General features: G+C 38.1%; 1 protein-coding gene across 1 annotated transcript in view; it reads left to right on the forward strand.

Moving 5' to 3' along the window:
• ADGRV1 (adhesion G protein-coupled receptor V1) overlaps positions 1-26,791 on the forward strand; it is a 564,972-nt gene that overhangs the window by 484,869 nt on the left and 53,312 nt on the right. The window contains exon 89 of the mRNA XM_060146321.1: positions 19,947-20,068. Coding sequence (XP_060002304.1) covers positions 19,947-20,068 — 122 coding nt within the window. The remainder of the gene's footprint in view (positions 1-19,946; positions 20,069-26,791) is intronic.

The raw sequence follows: 26,791 nt of genomic DNA on the forward strand, positions 1-26,791 counted from the left end.
TAATTTATTTATTTTTGGCTGTGTTGGGTCTTCGTTGCTGCGCGCAGGCTTTCTCTAGTTGCGGTGGGCGGGGGCTACTCTTCGTTGCAGTGCACAGCCTTCTCATTGTGGTGGCTTCTTTTGTTGCGGAGCACAGGCTCTAGGCACATGGGCTTCAGTAGTTGTGGCACGCGGGCTCATTAGTTGTGGTTCTCGGGCTCTAGAGCACAGGCTCAGTAGTTATGGTGGATGGGCTTAGTTGCTCCACGGCATGTGGGATCTTCCCAGACCAGGGATCGAACCCGTGTCCCCTGCATTGGCAGGCAGATTCGTAACCACTGTGCCACCAGGGAAGTCCCTGCGTTTTTTTAATTGGATGAGTATTTTCAGATATTACAGTTGACCGTTGAACAGCACTGATTTGAACTATGCACTTATATGCAGATTTTTTCAAGAGATACGTACTACAGTACTATACCATCCACCATTGGTTGAATCCTCAGATGCAGAAAATATATATATATTATTATATATATAACTGTAAAGTTATATGTGGATTTTTGATTGTGAGGGGGTTTGGCACCCCTAACCTTTGCATTGTTCAAGGCTTAACTGTATTAGATAGTAGCATGAGAAATACATTCTCAAGTAATAAATCAAGAGTTGAAAGTAAATCCCCTTTTATTACAGAAGCACAGTTTCCTAGTTTTCCAAATTATGTTAAATTTTGAGTATTTTTGGTCAAACCTTGTCAGGAGTTTTTTGTTTATTTATAAATTACCTTTAACAATGAGTACGATGCATTATGAGAAGGAAAGGTCAATTTATAGTTTCCTTATAGCCAAGCTGTTTTCTGTTTTTAGTAGCTAGAATGATTATGATTATTTATTTACCTTAGAGTTTTAGGTTTGGTAAACAGATGTGATTAGTTAACACCAGCATCAGCCCTGTTTGAATAACTGAAGAGCTTATATCAGTCATTTTGTTTGGGCTGGAATCTTCCATATTTCTATAGAACTGTTCTCTAGACTGTTCACTCTGGTGCAGATTAGATGTGCCTGACAACAGGAGCAATTTTACATCAACACTTGTGTGTTGGTTATGTCTGCTCAGTATCAACCCCTTTATACTCTATATTTTGAGTGACTTCTTCACTCCTGACATCCGTTAATTTCAGACTCAAATTTCCACTGAAATCCAAAGGAAAGGGGGAACAGAGGAAGAGCTGCTAGTAAATCAAATACACTCTGTGCTGTAGTCTCCAAAGACAGCCACTGTCAGTCCCTCCCTTTCTGAGCGTGGCTGGGACAGCGATGTCAGCTTTGCTTCCTTCTGTGCCCTTTTTGCTGCTCGACTGCTATGAACCACATTTTCGAAGGTCGGTGGCTCCTAGTGAAATTTACTGGCCTCCTCCTCCTTCAGTGAAGTGAGTGTGCAGTGAGAATGAGTCAGGATAAAGGTATGTTCCCTGAACTAAACTTCAGTGTCTCAAAGAGCATTTTAAACAAAGCCTGTAATTTTAGGGTTTGGTTTTGATCTCTGGCAATGATAAGCTTGTCTCTCCTTTTAGGCTCATTAGAATTTACTGACTTTTCTGATTCATCAGCCAGTTCTTATGTGAGGAGTGATTCATGGATCAGGGAAGGAAAATTAATTTGAATAAAAAGAGGAAGCAGATTACAAATCCCTTTCTTATAAAAATCCCATGCATATGTTTCAATATGATATATAAAAAATGTAAAGGTGGCTTGATCCAGCTAGCCATGCATAACATGAATCTGAGGTATTTGGAATCTCCCCGTACAATAATGGCCACTTCTCTGCTTGGTAATATATTTGAGGATGAATGCTTCCACTTCTTCTGAGTCTCCATGTCTTCATATTTACAGAACAGCAATACTAATGTAAATCAAGATTCCATCGCTATTATGAAAATCATTGGAAACTTGCTCTAATGAATATTATGAAGTATCATCCCTTTCATCTTAAGGTTGAGTAACTTTTCTTCTCCTGACATCTTAGAAATTTCAAAAAGAGTTCAGAGAAACTCAGTATAAGCCAAAGGAAAAAGAAGAAAAGGAAATAGCTCCTAGTAAATGCAGTACACTCTGTGTTGTGTTCTCCAAAGAGGGCCGCCATCAATTATTTCCCTCCCTTTACATGTGTGCTTCTCCTCACATACAACAGTGGAGTCTATTTCCCCTCCCTTTAACTCTTTGGACTTGCGAAGTGATACTGCCCCATAATGGGTCTAACCTTTAAGAGGACTAGCAGTTTCAGCTTCCTTTCTCTTGGAAGCCAGTCACAGTGTAAGAAGTCCAGTTACTCTGAGACCACCATGATGTTAGAAACTCCAGGCTAGTCATATGGAGTGGCCATGTGAATAGGCATATTTGACCAGCCTCCAGTTGTTTCAGGCGTCTGATTCCAGACATGGGAGTAAAAAGCCTTCCTGTAGGTTCCAGCCCGAGTAGACACCACACAGAGCAGAAAACCGCCCAGCACAGATTGTAAATTATTTTAAGCCACCAAGTTTTGTGGTGGTTTATTATGTAGCAATCAATAGCTGAAACACTCTGGTTCTACTATCCTTATTATTCTCACATCAAAATTCTAAGTATGTCATTGTCATTTTTAATTTTATTTTCATTCTGATTTTATTGTGCTGTTTTATTTTAGTTTTTATTGCTTGTCATTTCAAATACATATTACAGAATTCTAAGTGTGTCATTATCATTTTAAATTTTACATGGTTTATAAATATAAATGGAAAAACACAATATGATTTTTTTTCCCTAAACCAAAATTAAGGCTTCCACTAAAGCAAAGTAAAAGTAATCTTACCTAACAACAGTATGTACTTGAATCAGATCCAGAATGACCAATATAACAGGTTTCACATGTCCTTGGCAGTAAGCTGCTTGTTTGCAGTCTACTCCCAGTTCCATTGCTGAAAAGAAAATAAAAAACAATGCCTAGGGACCTAAGGAAAACCCCAGAGCTCCCCACTACACAATGAACAATCTCTTCCACTTGAGCTTAAAAAAATCTTTGCGAGCACAGTTTAGTCTTCCCACATTTTGTCAATAGTGCTGGGAAAAATCCAGAATATTTTAAAAAACATTATGCATGCTCATCCTCTGCTTAGAATTATATCTATGACCTCAGTCTTCAAAGATTCAAATCAGAAATCTTTGAGCCTGAAAGATGATGTGTAGTCATTCAGTGTGTGTTGGTTTTTTTCATTATTGTTTTTGAAAATATTGGGGATTTGATATTGCTCATTAAAAACTCCTAGAACAATAGCATCAGGAATTAGTTTCCTAACGCTTGGAACGTCAAGAGAAAAAGTAAAAAATAAAATCAGAGAGTTGAGAGAAAGCTTGAATTTCTGTTTGAACTCCTGATTTACACATGTAACCAATGAAGAAAATGGACTAGTAATTTGTGGCAGAGCTGGGTCTTTCTAAAACTCAAGTTTCCTGAATGTCTGTACCTCAGTGACTGCCTTTTACCTAGTCTGTTAAAACTGATGAGACAAGGATGGTTCTCTCTTCAGACTATTTCAGTACTAAACTGTTAAATTCAATTTACATTTGTTTTCTAGGTGGGCAGCGGGCATAGAGCATGGATGTGGTAGGTTTGGGAGGGAGAGTAGAAGACGTGTAAGTGGCAGCTGTGAAAGGACTTGGGCCCTGGTGACGATCATCATTATCCTCATCACCTCTACCAATCACCGTATGCCAGACACCGGGCTAAGCATTTCGTATATATTATCTCAATTTTTACAAGAATCTTGTGAAATAGGCATTTCTATTCCTATAGCGAGACAAGAAAATGAAGGAAATGAAAGGCTTAGGAAGGTGTCCAGATTTGCAAAGCTGTTAAATTGTGCAGTTGGATTAGAACCACAGGTGACTCTGGCCAACACCAATGCTTCACAGTTTACCATTTTTTTATCAAAACTTTCATTGAGAAAAATAACATGCAAACATTAAATTAAACCTAGAGAGCTCTAATTCCATAAAAGGAATTGTTCGATTTTATTCCTGAGAAAGAATTTGAAGTGATCCAGGCTAGCAAATTATTTCTTCATCTTATTTCCAAGAAAGACTGCCCCCTCTCTTTATGGTACTGAAACATGCCTAGTTTTCCTCACTATTCTCATATGTAGTGCAGGCATAATAATAATATATAACTTTATAGCACTGTTTGAAGGATTAAAGTATTAAATGTCAATTCATATAAAGTCTTTAGCACACTCTCTGAAACACAGTAAGCAGTCAGTAGGCTTTGGTATTTTTGTTAGCATAACAACTCTTTCAATATGTAATTGGTGCAGAATATACTCAGACTTTGTCCTGTATACTTACTAAATGTCTCTCAGACCTTCCTTTCTTCCTTTCTTCATGATTATGCCTGATGTATTAATCAGCTCGAGCTGCCATAACAAAATGCCATAGACTGGGTGGTTTAAACAATTAAAATATATACCTCACAGTTCTGGAGGCTGAGAAGTCCCATAATCTGGGTGCTGGCCAATTCAGTTCCCGATGAGGGCCCTCTTCCTGGCTTGCAGACAATCATCTTCTTGCTATGTTCTTACATGGGGGAGAGAGGGAGAGAAAGAGAATGAGGAAGAGAAAGGGAGAAAGAGAAATGTCTCATGTCTCTCCTTACAAGGACACTAATCCCATCACGAGGGCTCTACCCTCATGACTTAACTCCTTAAGTCCCTATTTCCAAATACCATCACATTGAGGGGTGGGGCTTCAACATATGAATTTGGTGGCGGGGGGACTCAATTCAGTTCATAGCACCTGGGTTATATCCTCCATCATCTTACAACTCTCTTAAACTGATATTCCTTGATTCTTGTCTGTCCCCATTCCACATTGAACATCTAAAAGGTGAAATTGATCACATCATTAATTCATCCAGTAGCGATCCTTAGGGACTTCTCTGGCCCTCCAGTGGTTAGAACTCTGTGCTTCCAGTGCAGGGGACACATGTTCAATCCCTGGTCGGTCAGGGAAAGAGGATCCCACATGCTGTGAGGCGTGGCAGAAAAACAAACAAAGACAATAGCAATCCTTAAACTGTAGGATAAAAGGAAAATTCCAATACTTCCTTGCATAAACTCTCCATATGCACAGCCATACTGAACTAGTGCTGTTGCCTAAAAGTGACATGATGTCTGATAAGTCTGGACTTAAACAACATAACTGAATTCACTCTCACTTGCTGAGTTCATCATTTATGGTGGTTGGGGAGGAGAAGGAATGGAATTGAAATTAATTTCTTGATACCCATCATGAACAGGCTTCAGTAGAATGTTAGTGGAAGATGTGGTCAGTATGATATACATTTAAAGCCAGTGTCTAAGAGCATCACAGTGGCATTGCTGCTCAGATTCACTGCAAACTCTTTGCCCTTCATCTCTTATTGACATAGGCTTACCATTGCCATGCGAATACCATTGCCATGCCTCAGCTTGACCCAGAGGGTCAGTGAAACTTTCCCCATTGTTTATAATTTTTATGCATAGGCTGAGTTTCCCAAATATTTCCTTGGCAGTTTTTTCCCAAGTTAATTAAAAGTTTACATTTTAACTTTCCTGGCATACTCCACTCTTTCAAAGGACTTTTCCCCCCTTAAATCCTTTTTTTAGTTATCTTGAAAAAATTACAGTGAGGCATTACTTTCTACTCTTTTGAAAATTAGGTGAAACAGTTATTCATATTTATTGCTTTCATCTAAGAGCACATTCAGTTTTTTAACGGGTGACTGAAGTCTTCCATTCAGCTCTTAGCTAATGAAAATACAATTTCTGATTTTTTTAACATGTCTCTCAAATTTGTATTTAGACCATTGCCAAAGAATGTATTATAAAACTCTACTGAAGAGTAGAAAAATGAGTTTTTCAAGCCTGTTTTATCTTGGAATATTTATGGCATTGAAAACACTATATTCCCACTCAACCTGGTCTGTGAGCCACCTCAGTTGGTGTCAACATTGTGATCTTGTGATACTCCATGGTTCTCTGTAATCAGGCAAATCCCAAGTTCTAAGGTGTAAATTCCATTTGTGATTTGCAACTTTTTTCATGTATTATTTATTACCATTCTCATTATTTAGAGATACTTTCAATTATTCAGTGCCTATACAATTCTTTAAAGAATACATAGCCACAAAACAATAGTTTGTTTGATCACACTTTAATAAATCAACTGGTACAGAATTAAAGAGAAGATCCAGAAATAAAGGAAAATAGCGTTGATAGGTCTAGGGAAATAGGCAGTGGGGACAAGTAATCTGGGGAATCAGCAATTGCATCATAAATTTCTTTAAAAATGTGTAGTTGGCACATCTGTGATCACAATGGTATAGTTAATAGTTTATGCATTATAAAACTCAGAAAGTTGAATAGTGAAAAAGGACATCTTTATAATAAGTTGTTTCCTTTTGGAAGAAAAGGACATCCATATCAAAGGTGAAGTTTGAATTTCGTTGGGCCAGAAAGGCAGTAACAAACTTGATCTGATCCTTTTATAAAAGGACTCAGTTGCCTTCTCATAACCAAAATGGTGGCCTCGTAAACCAATCACTCTCCCTACAACCAGTTGTAAGAGGCTACTCCTTCCAACTAACAGGATGTCAAAATATTTTTGTTCCATCTTGCACTTACTTCAAGGTCATGATGTCCCTGCTTAATAACTTTTCCTATTTTTAAATTTTTGCATTTTGCTTACACCACCCTTTTCCTATTCATATTACCGTGATTACCATTTCTCATGATATCCTCCCTTCCTGGGTCAACGTTTCCCTCTTCATATCTCTCCCTGCCCTCCTCTCCCAGTTCCTCACTCCTACTGGTCTTCATCTTCACTGTGACCTCCCTCTCTTTGACCTTGTGATTGAACATCCAAGGATATTTTCATTAGCTCCCTTGATTTCCTCACCAACTTGGCTCTCTCCTTAAGCAATTTTGCCAATCACCATTCCAGTCTATGTCACGTACTTCTCTTCTTTTTACCAGCCAATTAATGCTACTCTGTAATAGATACAAATTTAGTCTAAGTAATCTTAGCTGAACCATCTCTGCTTCTCAGTAATCCTTTGGATTATTTTTAATTGATTCTTTGGTAATCTTTGAAACAGATTGCCCGTAAGTCTTATGCTTAATACCTTCTATTCTCACTCTCTATATAAGATGTGAAAACAACCTGATGATCTCTCACTCAACTTTCCTTATATTATCTGATCGATTCTTTTTTTTTTTTTCTCCCTTCTTTGCCATTTTTCCTTCCATTTTAGGAAGGGAGTAAATAACTCATTCTCACCAAAGCCAACCCTCCCAATTGTGCTCTCCATCTCTTTTTCCTTTTTTGGAACTTGTTTCATTAAATTTTCCACAATTGCCTTACATCTTAAACATCTCTCTATTCTGGGTCTTTCCTCTCCATCTAAAAACATGCGTCACTTTTCAGTGCCTGAAAGAACTTACTCATAATGCTGCTGCTTTATCAAGTTACCTCCTTGCCTGTCTCCTTCACCAACAAACTTCTTGTAGAGTAGTCGTTATGAGCTATCTATACTCATCACCTTATGTTCACTGCTAAGCCTTGAGAGTATCTTGCTTATTCTCTTCCATTCAACACCTGTAACCTTGGACACCAAATCTACTGACCACTTTTCTCATGTCCTTATCCTTAAACTCGTCTTCGTAAATCGATAACTTCCTTTCCTTGAATAGTCTATCTCCCTTGGTTTTCATGATGCTCTCTTCTTTTTTATTTTCCTGTTAAATCCCAGGCCATGACTCACTCTTTTTGTGACTCATAACTCTGGAGTGTATGTGTTTTCTAGGGATTGCCTTTGCCTTTTTCACATCACAGTAGTTATTTTCAAATCTGTCAACTTGAGCTCAACTTGTCTTCCCATCTTCTTTTCTGTCCTCTTCCTGGGAATAATATCTTGTCCTCAGGAAGTACAAAACTTGTCAACAACTTGCCTACCCCAATTGCTCTGATCTCTGTGTTACTCTTTCTCCCTCTTCCTTCTCTTCTTCCTCTTAATCCTTTTCTCATTTTCCTAATTTTGATGCCAGTGTAATTTCTTTTACTCCACACTCCTAGACTTTCAGGTCAGTAGTTGTCAAAAGTGATCATCAAAATCACACTTTCACAAATGATTGTTTGATGAGTCTCTCTAGAGGCTCAGTGAATTGGAACCTCAAGAGATGAAGTCCCAATATCTGTATAATTTTTAAAGTTTCTCACTGTTTTCTGATTTGGGGGTACTTCACCTTTAGATTCTCTATAATATTTTTGTGTCCATTCCCTTCTTTCCATTGTGGGAGTCCCTCCTCCGCCACTGCCCCAGGCCTTCAGTACATCTCACGTTGAGCACTGCAACAGTTACCTAACTGGAATCCCTGCCACCAGCACTCTCTCCACCAATCTGTTTACTTTCCTGTGAGATTAAGGAAATTTCTGTTTTGATTGGGCCACACATCTTCTCAGAAATTTTAAATGTCTCTCCATTTCCTGTAAAATAATTCTGTACTGCTTAACCTGGTCCTCAAGATCCCTTCATGACCTCATGCTACAAATATTCTTCTCACTATTTACCTTCATGGACCTTTCACACCAATCAAAAGGGATATTTTACACTAATTTATGCATTTGCCTTTTTGCCTCTCTTTCCACTACCTTGAGTTCAAAGTCCACATGTTCAAATATGGCTCATCTTTAAGTCCCAGTTGAAATGCCAGTGGCCTCTCTGATACCATCAATGGTAAGTAACTGCTGCTTTCCCTGAATTTTTGTATAACTTTATCCCTCTTTTCTAATATTGACCTTCTACCTTTTATTATAGTGGATATATATATATTATATATATATAATATTTAAAAGAAGACCCATACGTAATTCATCCTTTTACCTGTCACATTTTATCAAATACATTTTTGAATCTTAAATAAATATATATTTCTTGAATAATAAGCAATAGCCAAAGTTTATATAAAACTGTTCTAAGTGTTCTGCATTTTAACCATTAAATCCTAACTGAATTCAGTATTCTGTATTTAGGAGGTACTAGTGTTATTCTCATTGTACAGTTGAGGAAATTGTGCATCAGAGCAGTCAAGTAACTCACCAAGGTCACACAGCTAGTAAATGGCCCTTAAGTAATCTGGCTCCAGAGTCCATGCTCATAACCACTCTAGTATTCTGCCTTTTGATGAATAAATCCCACTCAGTCAACCTCAGCGCATGCTTTTTATTTTTCATTTATTTATTTATATATTTATTTATTTTGCGCGCGTTGGGTCCTTGTTGCTGCACGCAGTCTTTCTAGTTGCAGCGAGCGGGGGCTACTCTTCGCTGTGGTACGCGGGCTTCTCATTGAGGTGGCTTCTCTTTGTTGCAGAGCAGGGGCCCTAGGCGCACAGGCTTCAGTAGTTGTGGCACATGGGCTTAGTTGCTCTGCAGCATGTGGGATCTTCCGAGATCAGGGCTGGGACCCGTGTCCCCTGCATTGGCAGGCAGATTCTTAACCACTGGGCCACCAGTGAAGTCCCAGTGCGTGCTTTTTAAAAAAGTTTATTTGACTGACTGCCCATATTCAAAACAGATCTTTTTCTTTTAATTGAATTTAACAGAAGGAAATTAGAAAACTTAGTATAAATAACCTTCAGGAAAGCAAATGATGTGATTTATAATTAGGATACATCAACTTCAAGAAAGAAGTAGAAATTGGGTCATAGGAAACACTAAAAGTATTGAAGAGCAATTTGAAGCTCTATTGTGCAGTTTTATAAAGACAGTATAAATCCATGTGGTTGTAACTTAACAAGTAATTGAAATGAACAATAGTTGATACTTACACTCATTTAATTTTATGGTTTCCAAGAAGTGTGGTGATCTCCCTCTCTCTATCATTTTCCCACTAATGCCAGAGTCTTTGCAAATAAACACTTAATCTATGGTTATAGTAAAGCTGCTTTGCCACCATGAAAAAAATTGTTTTTTACAAATGTGGCTCACAAACTTTGTAACAGAATAAACTTCACCTGGTTTAAAAAAAAAACAGGACAGAAACAAACAAATGAAAAATATAGCAGGATCTGTCTAACCTATTAAAGATGGAATTGAATAGTAAAAATAGCTCTATGTTGGGGGCTTGGGAAGCAAGGAAGGGAGGGAGGGAGGAAGAGGGGAAGGAAGGAAGGAAGGAAGGGAGGAAGGAAGAAGGGAAGGAGGAAGGAAGGAGTGGAAACATAATTTTGAGCCTGAGGCAAAAATAAGCTCTAGTATCTACCTTATATTTGCTACTAACATCTAACACTTGTGAAACAGTGTAACCATTAACAATTTTAATTCCACATGAAAGAGGAGAAAGAGTTGGAATTAAAATCTTACAGATTTTAAGGTCTACACATGACATTGACAAACAAATACAGAAAGAAAATTTTAAAGTTTATCATTGGGTCCAAATCACTTCGATAAAATTACTTTGATCATTAATATAGAAATATTGTCAATGTAGATGTTTTCTTGGACAGCCTCATCCCTAGATCATACACATGCCATTCAATCTGGGGATTACCTTTCTTTCTTAGCACAATGGTTTCTCTTTCTTTTCTCTGTAAGGGCTTGATCCAAGGTTTTTAGTAAGAATGAGCAATAAAATATTAGTTCATTCCCATATGCATAGACCTTCCTGGCACAACTGTTACTGTGCCATTATTTAATGGTTAACGATAAGCTTTTATATAACACAGGTATTATACCACTTTATGGTCTGTTCTTGTATATTCCCGAAAACAGCTCTCTATATGGGTTTGGTACTAGTTTTCTGTATTTGCAGATGTAGTTATTTAACAACAGAGGGTAAGTAATATCCCCAAAGCTTTTGAGAAATACATAACATTATTTTTATGACAAGACAGTGCCCTGATAATCTGATACCAGAATATCTTTTGGGAGAAGAGATGCAATTAATCACATTGACAGAGAGGAACCAAAAGATTTCACTCAATTAGACTTTTTAGGATAGTGACATGGCAAAGGAAATTAAAATAAAGTTTTAAATTGGTGTTAACAGTTTTGTAATGTGAGGGCTACAGAGCCCAATTAAAGAAAGGAAATAACGTGTTGAGGTCAGCTGGCATTTATCCAGATTGAGGGTCTCTACCAGGAAACAGTTCTGGGAACTGACATACTTAACACACTATAAAAATATTTTCTTGAACATATAGAGTTATTTTTAGTGTTAATTTTTCTGAGACATTGTGTCAGAATTGATTCAAGACTTCAGTGTTGAATTTGAGCCTATTAAATGGTAATGACTGCTCTGTGATGTACTATCAAACTATCTTTAAAACATAACTGGCTAGTCATGGCCGAATACATAGCAACCTGATTCCCCAAATTATGGGACCATCTAGTAAGACTTAAAATATAGATATAGCAGGTTGAAAGATGCATTGTGTGTTTTCATTGTGTTACGAAAGCAGAGTGTGTTGGGAATTGCTGTTAGGTGCCTGAGCATGCCTGGAGATGACTGTTCTGAACTCCTTAATGGCTAATTAACTGGAAATGTAGTTAGGAAGCTAAGTTAAGCCAGTCTTCGATTGTTGGTTGGCTGACTTCATGGTTGTTTTAGAACTCTGATCTTCTAAAAACGTTTGTCATAATGTGATTGTATGAAACATTTCTGAAGTGTGTAGAAAATTACTATGTTGGCTATGAAACCAAATGGTAATTCTCCTTCCCATAGTTTCAAGACATTTTTCCTCACAAGAAGAAAACAGATCATTTAACCTTTTCCTTAAGAATCACAGAACTATCTGATCCCCGTCGGTAGGATATTCTCTGGCAACTTTGAAGTACACGGTTCAAATGGTATTACTCTAATAACAGTGCGTGCAAGGTCCATGTGGGTAGGTCTCATCTAAGTTGATTATTCTCCTTGGATTCAAAATTATAGCCTGCAAATTGAAAATTATACATAGTTTTTGCAAGGCGAGACCATAATTCTAGGCTTTTGCCATTTTGTTTCAATCCCAATAAATCACCCTCAAAGTAGGCCTGACACTGAACTGTCTTTAGCATCCAGGAGAGCCTCAAGTCAGCCATTGACAAAGTACCGCTATTTAGGGTCCCAGCGGTCTTGAGACTCCTCTGAGAATTTGCTCACATTCCTCCTCTTTACCCCTGGAAAATATACTCTAGGCCAGTATTGACTCTCTGTTCTGCCTGCAGATCTAATGTGTCACCTGTACAGATCCCTCCAAATTAGGCTTGCCTCCTTCTTATAGCAGGAAGGGTCAGGGTAAATCCATGTCCGAACATGGTGGCTGTAGGCCTCCCATGATAGTTACATTTACTCTATCTACCTTGTGTCTGAGATATCCTACTAGCTACTTAAATTACCTTTTAGAGCAGAGTTTTACACATTGTGGGTCACAATACATTGGTGGGTCTCATTGCCAGCATTTTAAAGTGGAGTGGGATGAAACGGGATGGGATGGGAGGGGATGGGAGAGAATAAAGTAGAATAGAATAGAGTAGAGTAGAATAAAATAGAATAGAATAGAAAGTATCAAAGAGAGACAGAGGGGAATAGAGGATACGGAGAGGTCCATGTTAAATAGGTTGGTCAGGAAGTTTTCAGTGACAGTTTGGATGTGATGGAACTTAGAGTCTGCACATTGAAAGCAACCCTCCTCTCTATGTGATCATCATATTACATCAGGATAAACATAAGTGTTCTAACACCAAATAAGTTTGGGAAATCCAGGTACAGAAAAGTTAAACATGTTTATTACATGCTTTTTGGGCCTTTTAAAGATGCAAGAGAGGGCTATCTATAGCCATATGCTGTTTCTCTAACTTGACTAAAGTCATGGTGGTGATGAGGGTGAGGATGATGGGATGAGGGTGAAGATGACAGGAGGTAAGGCTCTTTGAGCACGTGCTTTGTGCCAGGCTCTGTGCTGACTGCTTTCTGTGCGTGGTTCTCTCCCCCTCCCCCCCATTTGGTGCAGTGTATGAGGAAAAATGAGTCATGGGGTAAATGCATTTGGAGGGTGGTACCTGTACTCAGAAGGAAGAGACAGTTTGAGAGGAAGGATAGCAAATTTAGCTTTGAATGAACTGAATTTGAGATGCTTTGAGGATCTCCAGACCTGGAGGTCTAGAACTCAGGAGAGATGGAGATGCATATTTGGATATTGTTGGCCTAAAATGCTCATTGCAAGAAGGTGACACTAGAGATTATGAGTTTGATAAGGATGCCTAAATAAAGTGAAGAGCCTGGCACATCATCCAGGTGACATACACACAGTCTAGCCTGCTGCAACAAACGTTTGCAGCTGTGTCTGGACACCAGAGCCACAGGACTCAGAGTGGGTTCCCTGTTGTCCAGATGGTTCTCAAGAGCTCTTTTGGGAACGTGTTGAAGTACTGAGGCAAGAAGGAAACTCTTAAAACTAGAACCAAGTATAGGACTAGTGACCAAAGGTTAGGAATGCAAACTACCCAGATGAAGTATGGAGTGTTTCTTTGAACAATTTACAAATCCAGTCCATAAGTTTGTTGTTATCTGTTCCAGCCACAGTATCCTAATACTGATTTGGCAGTTCTGTGAAATATGGGCCTTGTTCTCTTCTACAACATTAGGTTTATTTGCTGAGAATACAGGTGGGTGACTATACATTGTGTATTAACCCTTGTTAAGAAAGCTCAAGAGCACATTTAATATTTTCTCACCAGGAAATGGATCAGATCAATGAAACTTCTTGACCTTCAAGTATCTGCTCATTTCAGAATAAAGGCCCATATTTTAGAAATAAGACCTTTTGATGCCTTTTTTTGATTACCTTTTTTTTCTAATTTAAAAATAATACATGATTATTGTTGGAAATAGACCCATAAATATCTTAGATCCACATTATTTCACAGTTGTGTTCCTTGTTTTACGTTGATGAGTTTGTTTTAGTAGCATATCCAAATTGTTAGAATCAGAAGGTCAGTGAGGTAAAATTAAAACAAGTACTTTAGAAGATTGTAAACACAGAATAAATTTCAGCTTCATGTAAATGAGGTGTGATTTCCATAATAAAGCCATTATTGTTGTCACTGGTGCATAGCAATAAAGCCAAGACTGCAATTACAAAGAAAAGACATAATATAGAACCATACTTCCTTTACAAATGGCAATTCATTGAAATCATATTTTCCACTAAAAAGTAAAGAGATCTTATGTATTCTCAATGGAATCTACTGACTCCCATTAGTAGACTTTACTAATGATAGTAGTACTAAATAACAAATCCACTTGTCGGGCTTTTTTTTTTTTTTTTTGATACTTTCCACAAGTAATTTCTTTCACTAAAACCTTTTCAGATTACTTTGTTTATCACATGAGTGACTCTTGCTAATGTAAGTATTTTAAGTACTTTGAGGATTGTTTTCTCCCTCATTGTGGAACTTCATCTTGACACAAGCCTGTCTTTTTTAGCATGTAAAATATGCATAACATAAAATTTACCATTTTAACTATTTTTAAGTGTACAATTCAGTGGCAGTAAATGCATTCACAGTGTTGTGCAACCATCGCCACCATCTATTTTCAGAACTTTTTCATCATCCCAAACATAAACTCTGTACCCATTAAGCAATAACTCCCTCTTTTCCCCCTCCCACCTCCTGGTAACCTCTATTCTACTTTCTGCCTCTGAATTTGCCTATTCTAGGCACCTCATGTAAGTGGAATCATACAATATTCGTCCTTTTGTGTCTGGCTTATTTTACTTAACATAATGTTTTCAAGGTTTATCCACGTTATAGCATATGTCAGAATTTCATTCCTTTTTAAGGCTGAGCAATATTCCATTGTATGTGTACATTGTATTTTGTTTATCCTTTCATCTGTTGAGGGACATTTTGGGTTGTTTCCACCTTTGGGATACTGTGAATGATGCTGCCATGAACATTGATGTACAAGTCTCTGAGTCCCTGGTTTTAATTATTTTGAGCATATACCTAGAAGTGAAATTTCTAGATTATGTGGTAATTCTGTGTTTAACTTTTTGAGGTACCACCAAACCGTTTTCCACAGGAGCCGCACCATTTTACATTCTTACCAGCAAGGCACAAGGGTTCCAATTTCTCCACATCTTTGCCAACATTTGTAACTTTCTCGTTTTTTGACAATAGCTATCCTAGTGGGTACAAATAATATCTCATTGTGGGTTTGATTTGCATTTCCCTAGTGACTAGTGATGTTGGTCATCTTTGCCTGTGCTCAATGGCCATTTGTATATCTTCTTGGGAGAGAAATGTCTGTTCAAGTCCATTGCCCATTTTTGAATTGGGTTGTTTATTTTTTGTTGACTTCGAGGGGTTCCTTGTATATTCTGGATAGCACAGTCTTTATATAGATACCCTTATTCCATGGGTCCAATACTGTGTTTTTAGGGTTCCCTTTTATCGGGAACATCGAAATGATTCTGTTTTCTATTAACTAATTCACTCCTAAACATATATTTCTAACATTACCTATCATAAATGCCTGCTTCAGTAAGCAGTGACTTATATAGGCAACAGAAAAGTTACTAGTATTTCACCAAACGTGAAGTATCAGCTTAGGAAATATATAACTAAATGATTTTCATTAAAAGAACATTAATTTTCAATTTGCCAAGTGGAATTCATAGTAGCTTTTAAACAACAACATGCTCCTCCCCACTTTCATCACCATCACCCACTCTCACACCCCTTCTCCCTTTGGTCATTGTTACTCTAGGCCCCAGAGGTGAAAGGTACCTCCTTTAGGTTCACCATAAAGCTGATGAGGCATACGTTTTAGGGCCTGTTACTTGCATGGACCTCTTCCAAGATCTTCTACCTAATTATGCTTTTGAAATTTTTATTTTTTAAAGAAGGCTTTCCAAATTTTATAAAAGTTCAGGCCCACAAAATCCGGATGTACCTCTGGATATGTTTCTTCCATCTGAAATCATGTCTTCGTTAGTGTTGCACTGCTGGAAAACCAGCCTGGGGTCTGTTGTGCAGTATACTGAGTTATTTATGACTGGCTTTCTTTCCTTGCAGTTTCTGATCTGGGTTGCCAAACTACCACACTTTTCTGCAGAGTTCCAGAAAAGCATGAGCCCTGGGTGTTCCTAGTCAGCCCCGGTATGCTCTTCTGGCTTCCGCAGGGAGCTTTTCAGCAACACAGCACTTGTCTGGCTCTAGGCACTCGCAGGAACATGCGGGCCAAATTTTGAAAATTTGGTTCCTAGCTGTTCATGCAAAATATGCATGTCCTTTTACACTGTACACAGAGCCATAAATAGAATTTTGTCCTTGCACAGTGAGAGCAAAGGATGCAATTGCCAGACTAATACCGAATCTCTGAAAACTTTCACGAGCATAGCTTAGGCAATTTCCTAAGTATTAAGGTATCTTGTCAGAAGTAAAATAAGAGCCTTCTGGCCCTTTATCAAATTGTATGATTTCATTAAACAAAAATGATGTTTTTTAAAAAAATTAAATAAATCTTAATATATTTGCTCCTGTCCTGTGGTAAGGCATCGATGACACAGGAACTATTCATCTGCAGAAACTGTGTCTTATATTATTCTTATTTTCTCTGTGCAGTTGTAATAACTTAGACAATTGACATTTTTCTAAAAAGGGGATATCTGACAAGATATCAGTATGGTGTCCTTCGAAAACCTTTTTTCTTCTCAAAAAAAAAAAAATGCTCAGGTTCCCTCTTCCTTTCTTTCTTTCCTTTCTTTTCCCTTCCAGAACAATTCCATCTTAAAGCCATTAGTTTGGCAGAGCCAGGTATGCATCCAGTGGAAGGTGTCAAGCATGGAGTGTCACAAGCCAATCATTGTGAGGGGGCATCCGTGTGAAGGGTGGAGTGTACTCACGGGGCTTCTAAGAACCTGAGTGGATTTGGGAGGCCATCTGTGCAAGGCAGGGACAACAGCAGTGGGAGACTGGTTACAATCAATAGAGTTGATCAAATAGGTAAATATTTTAAGAATAATGAGAAATACATTTCTTGCCAACAGAGAAGGAAGTTACAAATACAGAAAAAGATACAATTCCAATTAACCTTGTGGCATTGGATTGGAATTGGAAATATTGGTATACTATGATTTTCATTGTACAGAGATAGATATAGAAATCTAGATGGAAATGAGTGTGTGTGCAGATGTGTGCAGACAGGTATTCCCCAGCTCTGTCTACTGAGAGGACGTAGGAGCAGCAGCGCCCCAATAGCAATGACCATACCCAGCCCCAGATCTTGGTTTCTGAACGCCATTCTACCCTAAAGGAAGCCAGGACTGGGGCAGGGAAAGTACAAGATGAGCTTGAAACATCTTGTTGGGCCAAAGCAGAATGATGAGGACATAACAGAAGTCACAGAAACCATCTTCAAGGGGTTCCCACTAATCAGACTTAGGACAATTTGAGCATCAAAATAAATGGTAGTAATAGATGATAACCCATTACGTTGAGAATATATGAGTCCATATTATAAAAATAAGTAAACGCATAAATCAGATATTTGATAAGTGAAAGGATAGTTACCTAGTTTCAAAGTAATGTCATGCAAGATACATACTAATTACAAAAGGAAAAAGACTAACTTTACGATGGAGAATTCATGCAGCCACTACCTTAATCAAATGACCAAAATGAGCCTCCTAGATAATGGGACAAATAGGAATCTTGTGCCATCCAATAGAATGTTATGAAAAGAACCCAGGATCACTTCTGTGATTTCTGGCAAAGCTTATAATCTAAATCATAGGAAAATATCAAACTCAAATTTAAGGGCACTCTACAAGACAAACTGGCTGGTAATCTTCAAACATGCCAGAGTCACAAAAGCCAACGACACTCAAAGGAGCCATTTTATTTTTATTTATTTATTTTTTAAACATTTTTATTGGAGTATAATTGCTTTACAATGGTGTGTTAGTTTCTGCTATATAACAAAGTGAATCAGTTATACATGTACATATATCCCCATATCTCTTCCCTCTTGTATCTCCCTCCCTCCCACCCTCCCTATCCCACCCTTGGGTCACAAAGCACCAAGCTGATCTCCCTGTGCTATGCGACTGCTTCCCACTACCTATTTTACATTTGGTAGTGTATATATGTCCATATATACACTACCACTCTCTCACTTTGTCCCAGCTTACCCTTCCCCCTCCCCATGTCCTTGAGGACATTCTCTAGTAGGTCTGCATCTTTATTCCTGTCTTGCCCCTAGTTGCCCCTAGGTTCTTCATGACCTTTTTTTTTACATTCCATATATATGTGTTAGCATACGGTATTTGTTTTTCTCTTTCTGACTTACTTCACTCTGTATGACAGACTCTAGGTCCATCCACCTCACTACAAATAACTCAATTTCGTTTCTTTTTATGGCTGAGTAATATTCCATTGTATATATGTGCCACATCTTCTTTATCCATTCATCTGCCGATGGACACTTAGGTTGCTTCCAAGTCCTGGCTGTTGTAAATAGAGCTGCAGTGAACATTGTGGTACATGACTCCTTTTGAATTGTGGTTTTCTCAGGGTATATGCCCAGTAGTGGGATTGCTGGGTTGTATGGTAGTTCTATTTTTAGTTTTTTAAGGAACCTCCATACTGTTAAAGGAGCCATTTCAGATTAAAGAAGACTACAGAAAAGTCAACTGGATTCTTCTGCTACAAAGGAAATTACTGGAATAATTGACTGATCTTGAGTGGGATCTGAGGATAGTCGTAACATATCAGTGTTAATTTTCTCATTTGATGGTTGTATTGTGTTAGTGTAGGAGAATGTCTTTGTAGAAAATATACATTACAGTGTTCAGAAGATGATGGGGGATCAGGTTGGCAACTTTCAGATGGTTCAGGGAAAAACAAAACTTTCTTGTCATACTGTACTTGCAACCCTTCTATAAGTTTGAGATTGTTTCAAAATAAAATAAAATTTTTAATTTGCTAAAATTGTAAATAACTGTTCAGATTTCCACAATGTATGTAGATTTTAGGCATTAATTGATGATGTTGAATATATATGGACTTTGAGGTCTGTCATGAGAGTTGTCAGTGATGTGTGGTCCTTCCTGATGTCTTTCAGTAGCTTGAAAATGTGTTTATGTGCAACTGCTAAGATCTGATTCAGTTTCCAAATATTCTATAGCTTGCCATTTAAATACTAATAACCCTTCTTTAAGATTGTTATTCCGAATCCGAAATATCAAAAATAAGTAGAAAGGGTAATGAAGTCCTTTGACCCTGAAGAAATCTGTTCTGGAAACTATTAAAACAAATTGCACAATAAAATGATGGGTAGAATAAGCTTAGTGTTGTCAGTAGTGAATCCTTCACTTCATCTTTGCTCTTAACCATAGCTGTGACGTTTGGTGTCCACTCAGAAAAAGAGATAAATATGTATTTTTCCATTACATACAAACAAGTTATATCACTTAAGTTTTAAAATGTCAGACTGGACTACAGTAATTTTGAGAGCACACTGCTGCCTACCATTTTCTGGTAGAGAGCTCTTTTAAGGAGATTTATATACCCGGTCTTCCCTGGGATTGAAATGTGATTGCATCTCCCCATTTGTTGGTGGCACTTCCTGAACAGTCCAGCAGGTGGTAGTCTAGGAGAGGAACAGTTCTCATCCTTCTTCAGTCCCCTGCCTACCAGCAAAACAGAAGGAAGGTGGACTCAGCAACGTTACCGTTGCCTTCTCTTCTCTGTTGTAAGACTGGTATTTCCAAGGTTGTTCTTTCAAAATGAGTGCTTAGACATAGAGAGTATCTCCAGAAAGTAGCTAAAAATAATTTTGTGTATATGTATGATTATGCAGTATTCTGAAGTTCAAAAATTCTTTTTCTTTTCTTTTTATTTTATGGTGTCTAGAAATTCCACTGGTTTTGTATCTCTTTGCCCTGATTTCAATGACATGGCTTTGGGGAGGCCTGCATATGGCTTACAGACACTTCTGGATGCTGGTCCTCTTTGTCATTTTCAACAGTCTGCAGGTAAGCCTTACAGTTTGGTTACAGCACACATAAACACGAGGCAGGGAGTTTCAACGTAAAAAAATCAAGTGTCCACATGTAGGTGAATTCGTATGCACAAAAACATCACGCAGAGTTTTAGAATAAAATGACAAAGATTATGTTAAAATTTTTTAACACCTGAAATATGGCTGGTTATACAAATAGGGAAGACATAAAATATTTACCCTCCTTCATTTTGACAACACCTAAGTAACTACAAAAACATGTTTCTTTTTCAATAGGATTGATGTTTATAAACTTCACAGATGGCAGCTATCTAGGGCATATGCACATATTTGGAGTGGGTCTGTGTCTAGAAATTAGATCAACTGAGAGTAAAATAACAGTGATGGTCAAGCAATTCCCTCTTGAGTCTGGTGCTTGGTGTTTTGGTTCACTGAAAACTGATTGACATGCTCCAAGTCTGGCAATGCCTAGCTTAAATTAGCTTTGTGAGAATGTTTGGATAGCGTAACCAGGAATTATATAACTGTAACAAAAGTTAAAGCTGACTTTTTTAGTGCTTTCGTTAAATGGAAAAAAAGTTGTACCCTGAAATTAGCAAACTGAACAAATGGACACATTTTTTCTTATTTTTCAAAGTGAAAAGATGTGTCCTAGACTAAAACAATTTATTGAATTTGCCAAGGATATCTGTAAACAGCCCTTGTTTGGACCACCATCTTACAAGAAACCTCTGTAGGAAAAATATTAGGATTATAGCATAAAACTGAAACATGACTCAAAACATATTTAGGTTTGCTTTGTAGGAGACAGATTCATCAGTGAGATCATATCTAACAGCATGGTGCCTAATCAAAACATAATATCGATTTAGGGAGGGAAAAATACAAAGTGGCTTAAACATTTGGAATCAAGTTGATACAAGTTGATATACAGACACCTCCCAATAGAGTTATAATTGAGTACCAGCTACTAGCACAGTGTGCCGGTGCTACCATTACTAGGGTGAAGATGACAGCACTGCTTCTCGAGGATCTGATGATTCAGGGAGTAAGCAAACAATTAGCTGTAAGGGTATACTCTGGCAGGTGCCATGTAAACACAGTGTTATGAGAGCAGAGTAGAGGACTTGTTTACTCCTGCCTGTGCTAGTGTTTGAGCTGAACACCAAAGGTGAGCCACTCAGGTCAGAGGCCCTGTCTTGGTCACCTTTGAATACCTAGGCCTAGCAGAACTAACACCAAAGTCCACGTTGACAGCCTGTAGATGTGTTTTATTTGGTGGACACACAATGGTGCACAGAACAGGGTTTTAGATTTTTTTAATAAACAGAGTGAAGTAAGTCCGAAAGAGAAAAGCAAATACCGCATGCTAACGCATATATATGGAATTTTAAACAGCGGTACTGATGAACCTAGCGGCAGGGCAGGCATAAAGACGCAGACGTGTAGAGCACAGACATGAGAGCACCGGGGATGGGGGGAAGGGGAAGCTGGGATGAAGTGAGAGAGTAGCACTGACATATATACACTACCAAATGTGAAATAGATAGCCAGTGGGAAGCTGCTGCATAGCACAGGGAGATCAGCTCGCTGCTTTGTGACCACCTAGAGGGGTGGGAGGGATGCTCAAGGGAGAGGAGATATGGGGACATATATATATGTATAGCTGATTCACTTTGTTATACAGCAGAAACTAACACACCATTGTAAAGCATTTATATTCCAATAAAGATGTGAAAAATAAATAAATATTTGCTCAATTTTTAAATTGAGAAATTTCACATGAAAACCTGAATGTCTGGCTTTTCTCTAATGGCAGTATTTGCATGGCAGCAATTTTCAAGTCTTGAGTAGATGCTGCCCTCTTTAGATGGGGCACGTTACCTCATTATACTCGATATATTCAATTTGTTCATTTTACCTGCCCCTGAGTTTGTGTCATATTTAATGTTTATTAAATAAGTGATGAGTAGATAGTTAGAGATGGGTATTTCAGGCAGAGAATACAGTGTTAGCCTAGGCTGCAAAAAAGAAACGTGATTAATCTTGCCTACATTTACCAAAGGTTTGGGGGAGGAAGAAAGGTTTTGCAGTTAGTGGTGGGAGAGGAGACAGAAGGCTAGGTTGGCTTAATCACCATGTTACCATGCTCAGAATAGGATGTTAAACTTCAGCCTTTAGGTAAAGGGAAGCCATAAAAGTTGGGTGTTTGGTTTGTTTTATTCTGATTAGTTTTTTTTAATTTTGTTAGGGTTTTTTTTTTAATTTTTAAATTTTGAATGGGAATGACATGCTTATACCTGCTTTTTAGAAGGATAACTGGAAATGTTTAGGATGGTATTGAAAAGAAGAGCAGCTCCAGGCAGGAAGGCTGTTATCATATTCCAGCCTATAATGTTTGGGAGTGCACCTGGGGATAGAGATAGGTGACAGGTTTGAGAATATTCTAGAGATAAATATTGATGAAATTTGGTTAGCCAATTAAATGTAGGAATGTAGGGGGCAAGAGAGCAACGTCACCTAGAGATGCTGGCTGTGGTGAATGGCTGGGCACTGACTCCTTTGGTCAACATGGAGATTACAACAAGAGAAGGTCCTAGGGAACATGCAGCAAAGTTGGTGAGTTGGTGAGATTTGGGAGACATTGGTAAAGCTAACCAATGTTTTAGCAGGAAGGCTAGTGAAAGAGATTGTTAGTGAAAGAGAATCAAGATATAGTAGTTTGGAGTTTCTGGTAGAAAAGAAGGCTTCAAAAGAAAACACCTAACTCTGTCAAGTGTAGCAGAGAAGTTAAATAGAATGAGAACAGAAGGGCATTGTGGTCTAGTGCACTGGTCCCCGCACTGTAGTGTCATCAGAATCTCGTGAAGGGCTTGCTAAAACACAGATTGTAGGTCCCACACCCAGAGCTTCTGATACGGTAGATCAGGGTGGGACCTGAGAATTTGCATTTCTAACAAGTTCCAGGAGATGCTGATACAGCTGCTCTAGAGACCACAGCTTGAGAACCATTGGTTAAAGTAAGTGTGATCGTAACTCCACCAGCCTACTATCTGGTTGACTTCAGCTGAGTTACAGATGTTTACCCAGTTCTACTTTCTTCATCTGTGAAACGGGAATAAATACCATTTAGGATTACAGTGTGATTTAATTAAATGGCATAATGAACATAAAGCAATTGTACAGTAACTCACAGTTAAAGAGCAGTTTTTTTTGTTTGTTTTATTCAAGAAGTTTAATGGAGAAAGCAATAATAGCTTAGGAAGGAAGGTTGGTTGGTTCAAAGGAAACTTGGGGGTTTGGTTTTCTTTCCTTGTGAAAAGAACCAACAGAGAAGAAGAAACTGACAACTGGAGGAAAGGCTCATTGCCTTGGCAAGATCATGGACAGGGCAGGAAAACAGAAGAGACAGACGGCCTGTCTGAGGGAGGAGTTAGACATGTTTCTTTCACTGAGGCTCAGGAAAGAAGGAAGGATAGGAGTACACGAAAAACTCTTCTGGAGCTGGAAGTCTGGAAAGTTGGGGTTTGTATGTAATGCTCTCTCTTATCTCTGAAAGGCAAAAAGCAAGGACATTTGTTGAGAGGAATGGATTAAAAGCTTGTGGTAAAAATAGTAAAAGGTAAGGAGCAGTTTCTAAGCAGAAAGTAAATAATAAATTACAGTGGGTTGGAAGATGGTAAGGAAATGACTGCTTAGAGAGAAATTGGTGGGATTCGGGTTGGACACCTGAAATCTGTAATTGTAATTCAGCAGTAATTAAATAAATTAAGCCTTACGATTGAAATGGTAGCCATTGTAACCTATCAAACCACACACAAGAGAAAGGTTTATTGAGCTCTTATGGAGGTTAGAGGTTTGGTAATAAAGGAGGATTGTTGAGGATTAAACTATGTTTCACAGGAAGATAAAAAAGGAATTGTTATGATCTCTTTCTTTGAGGAACTGAAAACAAGCTAAGTATAAGTAAAAACTAAAAATATTTCAAACTCATGTTTAATGAGCTTAATTCCATCTATGCGGCACCATTGAAGCAATGACTTTTTGTATCACTGTTGCCTGGTATCTGGTGCACTGGCATATTCCTAGCACCAGTGCTCAGTGAGTCAGTCCTAAAAGGAATGCCTGTTAAGAAACACTTGGAAAATATGGTTTCTCTAGGGTTTATTAAAGTTCATTTAATTTATAAACTATTTCACGTCTTCAACTTGGGCATTTCCATGATTCCATGCTTTTTTAAAATTAATTAATTTATTTATTTAGGCTGCTCTGGGTCTTAGTTGCGGCATGCAGGATCTTTAGTTGCAGCATGTGGGATCTTTTAGTTGCGGCATGAGGACTCTTAGTTGTGGCATGCGGACTCTTAGTTGCGGCATGCAAACTCTTAGTTGCCGCATGCATGCAGGATCTAGTTCCCCAACCAGGGATCGAACCCAGGCCCCCTGCATTAGGAACACGGAGTCTTACTCACTGAACCACCAGGGGAGTCCCTGACTTTTGTATTTTCTTATTGGCTTTTGTCAACACCTGTGACCGGAAAAGTGTACTATATATCTTACGCTTGGCTTTTATATTTTGCTCAGAGGTGATTACTGCCTCACTTTTTAATCCAGATTATTATTATGCCATAGGTGCTCTGAAACTGACAGATGAAAGTTATATTTTTATAATATTCTGATATTTGATATTTATTATTGGGTACAATTTAAAAAAGAAAATCTTGATCATTTGAAATATTATCAGAAATTTCTTGATCACTTTCTGAAGATTCAGGGTTGAGCTACCAAACTTTTAATATGTTTGAGCATTTTAAGAAAATGTATATGAAATACTTTCTAAAGCATGATGGATGCAAATGCAAAAGTGATGTAAAAAAAGTTATCATTCTAAATATGTCTACTGTTATTTTTATTGCTTCTTCCTTGAACTCTAAGACATTTTTTCCTCAAGAACTGAACTTTAATTCAAATTTTTATTGATTTAGGCATGTTATTTACATCTTCTTGATTGTTTAAAAAAATTTAAACTGTTGAGTATCGAGTAAACAGAACATAGAGAATAAAGGGGGAAATGTCCTCTGAGTTTATTTCCTGGGTTGTTTTTTTTTTTAATTCTAGGAGTTGCTTGCTAGCATGTCAACATGTTTATGGTATCTGCTGTTTTTCCACTTCCCCATGATGCACTTGATGTGTGGATGTGAGGTGAACAAATCCTGATTTCCATTGCGCTTTCTTTTGTATCAAAAGAGGGACTCTAAAATTTCCAAAAAGAAAAAGGTAGTTCTGTACATACTTGCTTAGCAATCCCAAATCCCAAAGGCCTCGGGGCTCTATCTTGTTTTTTGCTAAATGGGCTTTCTGAGTGCGCTGAGCATGGTAGCCACCACCAGTCTTAATTCCTACCGGCTTTCCAGCCCCAGCAGGGAAAATCCTGTGAAGGACTTAAATTACCCTCACTTTGAATCATTCATTATCCAGAAACCAGTCACAGGGTGGCAGGTACTCTGGCCAGGCCTGGGTCATGAGCAGACGCTAACAGTGGAAAGATGAGTTGATCTCACAAAAACCACATGGAATGGAATTCCCACCAGAAGAAAAGAATCTCTTACCAATAGAATGGTAACAATGCTAGGCAGACCAAAGTAACAGGTGTCCATTATATATATTTTCTAAATTTTCTTGTTCATCGATATGTTTGGACAAGGCCAAGGGCAGCTATTGTCAAACTACTAGGAAACTTAATCAATGTGACATAGGTTTATTATGAATATCCTTGGGATCCATCATATAACCAAATGTCTCTGTATTGTCCACAGAAAAGTCATAAGGGACTACATTATTTTTCTTAATTTTCTCATCCATTAACTCAATAACCACTATTTTTTTAAGAAAAAAAAGTTGAGTTTGTCATTTCTAAGTAGATTTATGCTAAAACTTACAGATGACAACTTTCTTAAAATGTTTAGTCCAAGGTATATCCACGTTTGTGTAACAATTAAAGAAAATAATCACTAAGTTTGATACTCAGCTGGTAGTCACTAGTAGAACCCTATCAGTCATCATAATATTGAAATAGGTACTGTCTAAACCCCCTGCAAGTGTCCCAGACTTCTAGCTATTTAAGCTAGAAGCACCACAGACCTCTAGCAGCTAAAAGGCTAATGCTTGGCTAGACAGGGAGCGCCAGGACCCTGCTCCGGCACTAGACCTGCAGTCTGACGGGTCAGTGCCTATGCCACACCCTAAACGTTTTGTGCATCGCTCCTAGCTTAACTATGTTCTAAAATACATTTCTATTTTTAACCTAACCACTCAGCTTCAGACTTACGTACAGCATTTATTTCAGGTTTCTCTAGGGCTCGCACATTGACTACGTCAAAATTTCACTAACTGACAATCTTCTTACATGTAGGGAATCCCAGGTAAGATAATGAGGGTAGCCGGCAGTAAAGAGGGATGAACTTCTTGGAGATGCTGAAAAATAAGTTCTGGAGAAGATTCATATACAGAGAAGAACCTTTCCAAAAGCTGAAATGCATTCTTCTTGGAATGCATAAGTTGGCAAGGGAGCGGAACTTTACATAGTATGGGGATATGACATTTCTCAGTATGTGAGTTATGAGACCACATTCTTCAGAATCTTATTTGACTGTCTCCCTGTAACTGACTTGTACTTGTTCGTTTATGTGAGCATCTGGTCTCGAGATGTTCCCTGGCAGTTTTTGAATCATTCCCTA

This window comes from Lagenorhynchus albirostris, chromosome 3 (genome assembly GCF_949774975.1).
Source record: "Lagenorhynchus albirostris chromosome 3, mLagAlb1.1, whole genome shotgun sequence".
Taxonomy (NCBI): domain Eukaryota; kingdom Metazoa; phylum Chordata; class Mammalia; order Artiodactyla; family Delphinidae; genus Lagenorhynchus; species Lagenorhynchus albirostris.